This window comes from Triticum dicoccoides, chromosome 6B, assembly GCF_002162155.2.
Source record: "Triticum dicoccoides isolate Atlit2015 ecotype Zavitan chromosome 6B, WEW_v2.0, whole genome shotgun sequence".
NCBI lineage: Eukaryota > Viridiplantae > Streptophyta > Magnoliopsida > Poales > Poaceae > Triticum > Triticum dicoccoides.
The window spans coordinates 683,024,146-683,032,745 of NC_041391.1; the positions used below are offsets into that span (position 1 = coordinate 683,024,146).

General features: G+C 50.4%; 1 protein-coding gene across 1 annotated transcript; it reads right to left on the reverse strand.

Moving 5' to 3' along the window:
- Window positions 1-2,995: 2,995 nt before the first annotated feature.
- LOC119326745 (MEIOTIC F-BOX protein MOF-like) lies at window positions 2,996-5,754 on the reverse strand. Its single transcript, XM_037600362.1, has 4 exons — window positions 4,912-5,754; window positions 4,244-4,414; window positions 3,950-4,151; window positions 2,996-3,347 (listed from the first exon to the last, which is right to left on the reverse strand). Exons 1-3 carry the CDS (start codon window positions 5,734-5,736, stop codon window positions 3,972-3,974), a joined length of 1,176 nt encoding a protein of 391 aa, XP_037456259.1. The 5' UTR covers window positions 5,737-5,754; the 3' UTR covers window positions 2,996-3,347; window positions 3,950-3,971.
- Window positions 5,755-8,600: the final 2,846 nt, after the last annotated feature.

The window sequence follows — 8,600 nt, forward strand, 5'->3', positions numbered from 1 at the left end:
GCTCATATTGGCTCCTACATATTCTACGAAGATCTTTATCGGTCAAACCGCATAACAACATACATTGTTCCCTTTGTCATCGGTATGTTACTTGCCTGAGATTCGTTCGTCGGTATCCAATACCTAGTTCAATCTCGTTACCGACAAGTCTCTTTACTCATTCCGTAATACATCATTCCTAACTAACTCATTAGTTACAATGCTTGCAAGGCTTAAGGTAATGTGCATTACCGAGAGGGCCCAGAGATACCTCTCCGACAATCGGAGTGACAAATCCTAATCTCGAAATACGCCAACGCAACATGTACCTTCGGAGACACCTGTAGAGCTCCTTTATAATCACCCAGTTACGTTGTGACGTTTGGTAGCACACAAAGTGTTCCTCCGGTAAACGGTAGTTGCATAATCTCATAGTCATAGGAACATGTATAAGTCATGAAGAAAGCAGTAGCAACATACTAAACGATCGTGTGCTAAGCTAACGGAATGGGTCAAGTCAATCACATCATTCTCCTAATGATGTGATCCCGTTAATCAAATGACAACTCTTTTGTCCATGGCTAGGAAACTTAACCATCTTTGATTCACGAGCTAGTCAAGTAGAGGCATACTAGTGACACTATGTTTGTCTATGTATTCACACATGTATTATGTTTCCGGTTAATACAATTCTAGCATGAATAATAAATATTTATCATGAAATAAGGAAATAAATAATAATTTTATTACTGCCTCTAGGGCATATTTCCTTCACGTTCGGGCTTGGCGTCCGTGTGGTCGTGGGCGTCGTCGGCATCGTCGGCGTTGCCGTCGGCAGCTCGTTCAGGATGAGGCCGCGCTGCACCAGGTACCACGCCTTGAGCTTCTCGTCGTTGCTCTGGAGCATGTCCGCCCCGCTCATCAGAAAAGCCATGTCGGTGTTCCTCTTCTTCGTGGCGACGTTCGTCCGGAGCAGGTCGAGCTTGATGGCGTTGTTCTTCATTAGCGACGACCACCGCGCCTCGGTCTTCTCTTCGCGTAGGACGGCCCGGGCCTGGGCGTCGGCGAGGCAATGCTCGATGGACTCCTGCACTCACGCGGTTGCCGCGTCGAGGCTTTTCCCCTTCTTTGCCAATTTGTGGTCATTCGGCCGTCCCTCTGACGCGCCCGGAGTCGTCGCGTCTGGCTTGTATGTCTCCTTGGCCTTGTCGAGGGCACGTCGGACTTCCGCCCACTTCTCGCACTTGTCAATGTGCTTCTAGACGTGGAGGTGCTTGAAGCCGGCGTCTTGGTTGTCGCCCCGATACATGGAGAACATTTGCAGCAGCTGTGCGGAGGGACAAACAGTTGGCGGGCGGCGGGCGTAGGGGACGAAGATATGCGGGCGAACGGCGTGCGTACCTGATCCTCAACGCTGGCGCCGCTCTCCGGGCGAGCCGCGACCTCCTCGACGATTCCATGCCATTTGTTGCACGCCAACTGGATACGCCCCCAATGGTTCGCCATCGCCTTGGAGCCGCGCTGCATGTAGACGCCTTTGAAGTAGGGGTCGACGAGCTTCCGCTCGTCAAACTCGGCCTTGATGCGGTCCCAGTACGTGTCCAAGCTCTGGTTCGCGCCGGTGGTCGGGTCGAGGCAGACGACTTTCCATGCTTCGGCGAGGCATTCCTCCTCCTTGGACGTCCACTTGATGCGCGGTTCGCCTGACCTAGCCGCCCGCTTCTTCTTCTTCCGGCGCCCCTTCGTCGGAACAGGAGCCGGCTCCTCCTCCTCCTCCTCGTCCTCCTCAGGTTCCTGCGCGTCGTCGCCGTAGACGTAGCCGAGCTCGGCCTCCATGTCGCCGTTGAGGTCCACTACCTCGTCCTGGATGGCGAACCCGGGAGACTCGGCGGCCGCGGTCGATCCTGTCGCGATGATGTCGTCCATCTCGGCTCCCGTGTCATCGGCGTCGCCAAGGTGCGAGAAGGGCAGCGGTCCGCGGTAGAGATGGGGCGTCGGTGTGGACGCGTAGGAGGCGGGCGGCGAGTAGTTGTATGGAGGGTACTGCACGCCGACGAAGGCGGGCGAGGGCGTGCGCGTAGCGGGGTGACCATGAGGAAAGGTCACGTTTGGGTTGAACCCACCGTGCGCGTCGCCGTCGGCGTAGCCGGGCGACGATGAACCCGATGGAGATCCGGCGCCTTGCTGTCCCCAGGGCGCGTACTGGGCGTGGCTGACGACGGGTGGATTCATCCCCGCCTGGTCGACCGATGAGGAAGACTCCGCCGCGCGCGCCGCGTTGTCGCGGGCCTTCTTGGCTATGGCTCTGTTCCGCCTGTCGGCGGTGACTGCTTCGCGCCGCTGAACTTCCACCCTCCACTCGGTGTTCGACAGGCCCGGTGGCTTCGATGGCGGCGCCCTCGGCTTCCTCTGCTTCGGCTGGGCCACGGCGCCAGTCGCGGTTGCCGCCGCGCGCGGCATGGCGTACTTCCTCGGCGGCATGGCGTGCTTCTTCGCGGCGAGCGGGAGGGGGTTTGGCGGGAGAAAGGGAGAGAATGGCGGGAGGGAAGCGAGCGAGCGGGAGAGATGCGAGGGAAAAGCGTCAAGAAACGGCGGGAAAAGGCTCTCGGGTCGCTTCCAGGGCGGGCCCACGCGCCTTTTTCGCTTGTGCCGGCTCCCCAAGCGCCCCCCAGGGCGCCGGGTTTGGCCTGGGTCCGCCGGCACCAGTTTTGGCCCGAGCCGGCGAAAAACAGGCTTCTGGGGGCGCGACTGGGGCCTTTTTCTGGCGCCGGCGCGGCAAAATCACCTGGGGAGGGCCTGTTGGGGGCGCGGCTGGAGATGCCCTCAGCAGCAGCAGCAAGACAGAGAGGAACCATTTTCATCTTTCAGAAAAAATAAAATCCACCCTAAAAAAAAATCCATAAGGGTGTCTTTCTTTTCTTCTACAGAAAAAACAAAAATATGCAAAGAAAGCCGCCGCACACATATAAGTCAGGAAACCAATCCATGGCACAAGACGGCGTTAATTAGCGTAACAAACACATCTGGAAACAACCTACAGCAATCCTGAAGCATCTTAGCAAGCTACAGACAGGCCTTGAGGGGGGAACTAGAGTTCAGGCCTGAGTGACACCTACCGAGTTCAGAAAATGAGCGAAAAGCGCAATGCGAGCAGGACTAGGGCGACACTGCAACAACAACATGCTCCAGCTGCAACCAAGCACGACACACAGCGGTTTACGTACGAGTTCATATGAACATGGGACACGCGGCATGAACACGAAAGGCGAGATCCTGGCCTGGTACACAAAATGCAGCAACTTCCTGGTGCGATCCAGGGACATAGAGAGCTATAACGAATGATGAGGTTGACCAGTCGATATAGAGGCCTGCACAAGCAACACAGGACATGGTGAGAACATGGAAGAAATGCAGGGGATACTACAGGAGGAGATTCACTTGGGATGGTATTGGACTAGCATGCTACTTTCATCGCAAAATAAAAATGCAACTTGATCTAGTTATTAGAATGTTGTAAGTACTTTTTTTTTTACATGAAACTGAACACAAGGTTTAACTTGTTAATTGACAGGTGGCGTCTTTGACCCACTGAAACTCACTGAAACTGAAATAGCAAAATAGCAACTCACTGAAACTGCCTCAATCACATTAAGACGATGAAATCGGCGGACCCTTACAGAAGTCTTCCTACCTTGGTTGCCACCTACATTTAGCACGCGTCTCCTACTTTTGGCTAATCAAGCATTTGATTCCTACTTCACACTTTCTGTTGCGAAATTGTACCTGGTGCCAGACTGCCAGTGATTCAAATGCATGGTGTCCTGGTGGGCCAAAGGGTGTAGAAACGGCGCCAGAAGGTCTACTATGGATTGCTGCTTGGATCTATGTTGAAGTTTTTAATGGAGTGCAATATGTACAATGCCGACTATCAAAGCTATAATCGTGATCAAAGAGTGGTCTGGTTGCTTACATTCGAACAGCAGAAGAGAGTTCTATTGGATGTCAATTTTTTCAGGAGGCACTCCATGGGCACAGAGCATCTTCAAAGCACGGTAAACTCTAGCATCTTCCTTCGTCGTGCCACATATGATTTTGACTATCTTGAGATGCTTCGATAGTAATGATTGCTTCTTTGGGGCATATCTTTCATCTGCTTCATTCACACGTTGTTTCTGTAGCAAATAAAGTATTTTACTGATGAAGTCAGCAGAAGGTACATGGCAACTTAAAAGGAAAAACCTATAATACTTTTGAGGATATATACCTTATGAGTTTGAATATCAAATTGTAGCGTGAGTGTCTCTAGAATTGGTGAGTGCTGGAGAAAGTACACCAATCCAGTGAAATCACCAGCCACACACCATTCATTCAGCAACAACGTTTTGAGCTTGCTAAACACAGGGCACCATTTCAAATCCATTCCGAAAATAGATAACTGGACAAAATGAAGGGGGTTAAACAGAAACAATTCAAGAACTACCTTCACAAGTACATGATGCTTTATGAGATACAGAAGTACATCCTTTGAAAACTTTCTGGTGTTAACCAGATACCGAGATTTATATCCCAAGTTGTACTTGACTAAAGTATGGCTCGCAAATTAATCTCAATTTCTACATGTTTTAACCGTATAAATGACTAAAGTATCAAGTGGAGGTATGCACAATTCCAGATGAATACATAAAAACATCAAGATTCAAACATGTGAATGGTGAAAACATGCAATGCACACGATGAGCTTTTTCAATATGCTTGTACTGACAGATAACTGGATACAAAACATAAACGAGATGTAGCAGATGACAAACAGCAATAGGAATCAGCAGAAGTGGGAGCATACCCGATTGTACTGACAGATAACTGGATGCAAAAAATAAATGAGATCTAGTAGATGACAAACGGCAATAGGAATCAGCGGAAGTGGGAGCATACCAGATCATCACTTGTTAACTCTAAGTTTGTAGCAGCAGACAAGCCTTCCAAAACCACAGAAAATGTTTCTTCCCTAGTGCATCCTTCGTCACATGATGGTAAAGTAAAACAGTGATGAGACTCCTCTTCGGAAGATTCGACAGATGCTGTTACCAGTGATGGCATGTTGTCAAGCAATGGAGTCAAGCCCGACTCTGGAGCTAGTTGCAAGCTAACGAGATTTGGGGCAGAAATACGATAGCGGATTTCATTGTCAAAACATCCGCCTTTCATGTTAAGGTGTCGTAATGACTGGCAAAAGATACTCTCATAGATGTTACAATCTGTCATCTCTAACACATCTAACACCTGGCAACTTGAAAGATCCAGAGTCTCTTCAAACTGCATGAGACAAAGCTCTATCCTCTTTAGGTGTGAAGAGACGAGAACCAGGTCGGTCGGGAAGACAGGAGCAGTGACTCGTAGCACCCGAACTTGATGCAACAAAGCATACCGGAGCCACGGCGCAATGCGATTGGATTCCTCCTCGCAAAAAGCTAACGGATCCTCTGTATCCGAATCCTCGTACGCATCACAGATGTCACACGCGTTCAATGGCGCCGGGTCACGGAGGCGCAGCAGCTCATCCACGAACTTGTAGGAGTCAGTCGCAAGGTCATCCTCGATGCGTAGGGCAGGCACGGACTTCCAGAGCGTGCTCCAACGCCTAGCGAGCACACACGTCCGCACGGCATCGCGGGAAAGCAAGAAGGACATCACATGCTGGAGGAGCTCGTCGGGGAGGGCGCTGATGCGGTCCTCGCCAATGGCCAACGCCCCTTCCATGTTTCCCTCGTTACGAAGACTCATGGACCTTGTGTTGACCATGTCGCCTTCGCCAAGGCTGCCGAGCTGTTCGGCACATAGCGTCAGTGAGAGGGAGCAACCAGATGGGGAATAGGCAGAGAAACCAAGATTATCACGTATGCATCTGAATAGACAGACACGGGTTCAAACTAATTTCACCATAATTAAATAGACAGACAAGTGTTTAGTAGTACAAGAAGAAAACCGTGCCCTATCGATGAATACAATTCGACTAAGAAATAAGAGAGACTCCAATTTCAGAAGTGATGGATTAATAATACATCTAATTTGCATATTATACCTGAATCTGCGGGTTGTTGGATTCAAACTGAATCAATGTCTGCTGCCCGCTGCCGGCTGCAGCAGGGATCAGAACCAAAGTGAGCGGGGATGGATTAGTCCCGTCGTCCGCGGCCTGCGCCGCCGTGCACACATCCGATCGTGGAGCAGGCGATGGCAACAGCCCTGGCCGTGGCACCGCTCGCGTGGGAACAGAACAGGGGCAGGGAGGTTCGTCTCCTGAATCTTCTGATAGATGGATACCTTTTTTGGGGGCGATGATGGACTGATCGATGGTCTGATACTCTGATCTGCGTGCGTGCGTGCGTGCGCTACATCCATTTGGGCCAATGGGCCAACTCGTGGAGTGGAGGGAAAGCCTCTGTTTTGGGCTGAAATACTTTTTTTTTTGCATCGAAACATTGGGGAGCTTTATTGCTTTAACGAGGTCCTGTTACAATCAGCACGAAGGCTGCTAACTAAAAAACTCGGGCATTCCTCGAGCCAGCACTCGGAGACCGACAAGGTACATGCGTGCTTTGCACAGAGGTCTGCCACACTATTCCCATCCCTCAGGACATGCCTAACAGAAAAGGAAATAAAACTTGAAGATTTCTCCCCTATCTCATCTAAAATAGGCGCTACAATGGAACGAGCATTGTTGCGCGAAGCCCAGAGGTTCACAACCTCCAGACAGTCCACTTCCATCACCACATGAGAAAAACCCCGGAGTTGTGCAAAAATTACACCCTCCCGGAGGGCTAAAGCTATCAGTGGATCAGTTACCCCGACGAACGGTTTGCTCCAAGCTCCGACGAAGGATAGGTGAGAACGAGCCACACCACCGCCTCCTCCAGAGTGATTATCAGTACTAATGGCCCCATCAGTATTTAGTTTTACCCAGCCAACATCGGGGGGTCTCCAGCACTGTCCATCAGGAATACCACGTCTCCACATGGGTATCTCAAGCATCAACAGGTCATCCCTGACCATCTTCACCGACTGAACCGGATCAAAAACAGGTTGATCATGTGTCCATCGGTTGCGCGATGTCCATATCGCGTGCATGACTGTAATAAGTTTCCCTCGATCATGATCTGGAATAATACCATCCAGTACAATATCCCGTGTCCAATTTGACGGATGCAGGTTTGGCAATTTGATGTCCAGAATCTCTTTTGCAGCCCTCCAATATTGCCTTGCATGCGAGCAGAACATTAACGCATGTTGAAGATCCTCCGTCATAGCTTGACAGAGGTCACAGCGAGCCAAAGTTCGAATATAACGGTGCTGCAGAGTGGCATAATCAGGGAGAATCCCCCGGAGAACACGCCACCAGAATACACGTACTCTTGGTATAACCTTGAGTTTCCACACAGCTCTCCATAAGTGTCTATCCGGCGATGATGGTCCCGCTACCGTCCCTTCCTCTGGGGCTAGTTGCCCTTTGCGAGTCATTAGAGCACGGTAAGCTGTTTTGACGGAGTAAACACCCGATCGTTCGAGAGCCCAAGCATAAAAATCCTCACCTCCAGCTGCCCTCAACGGAATGTTGAGAATGGCGTCTGCATCAGGAGCAAGGAAATTGTTCCGCACCACTTCAATATCCTATGCGCGCCGGTCCTGCTCAAACAAATCTGAAACTCTGTCGAGCTGAGCATTCCCAATGCGTCCCATGGGTTTCAAAGTCGCTGTGTTGGGGATCCATCTATCATTCCAAATGGATATAGATTCACGTACAGTTTTATTTTTCCTTATACATACACAACATATATACCATATATACCTAGTATTTTGGTAAAAATTAAAATGGGTATTGAACTGCAGGCAATATAGAGAGCTTTATTGAAACGAAGGCGTTCTCCTGACAATCATTCAATAGGCTGGTCAAGAGGAAGCCAGGAGTGTCCTCGAGCCAGCTATCAGTCACATTCAATGTGCAAGCATACTTGGTACATAGATGCGCTGACACGTTTGCTGACCCGATTATATGTTGAATTACAAAAAGAGAAAAATCACTAGCAAGCTCTCTAATTTCAACTAAAATAGAGGCCACAATAGATCGAGAATTCTAACGAGTGCCCCAGAGATTCAACCATCTCCAGGCAGTCCACCTCCATCATCGCATGCGTGTAGCCTCGAAGCTTGGCAAAAAGCACACCATCACGCAGCGCCATTGCCTCGGCGATAAGAGGATCCGTAACACCAATATATGGCTTGCACCATGCACCCAATAGTCTATTACTCGCCCTTGTCACCCTTGAATTGCATACCCTTGAATTGAGGTGGGCCCGTCCTGCTCACCGCCGACCATTTTGATGTTTTCTTCGTTCTTAAAAGCCTCTAAGGCATTCCGTCGAGCAGGTGGTCTGCGCAGAAGCTGCGGAGTTGTAAGGAGCTGTGAGTCAGTGAATGGGAGGAACCACAGAGAAGATAGACATGATTATCATCCGATGGATTCGCCTCGCGCCGCCGCAAGAAGGCCAGCGTACTCCTCCTTCCCCCTGACGTTTTGCAGAGACAAACAGTGGTAGTGCGGCAGATGTTTGGCGCTGGAGGGGGCT

Excerpts from the sequence above, each read along its gene's own strand:
- LOC119326745 (XM_037600362.1), bottom strand. The coding sequence starts at position 5,736 with ATGGAAGGGGCGTTGGCCATTGGCGAGGACCGCATCAGCGCCCTCCCC. Across the intron at positions 4,415-4,911 it reads AGTTAACAAGTGATGATCTG|TTATCTATTTTCGGAATGGA; the intron begins GTATGCTCCCAC and ends CATTTTGTCCAG. Across the intron at positions 4,152-4,243 it reads TTGATATTCAAACTCATAAG|AAACAACGTGTGAATGAAGC; the intron begins GTATATATCCTC and ends TATTTGCTACAG.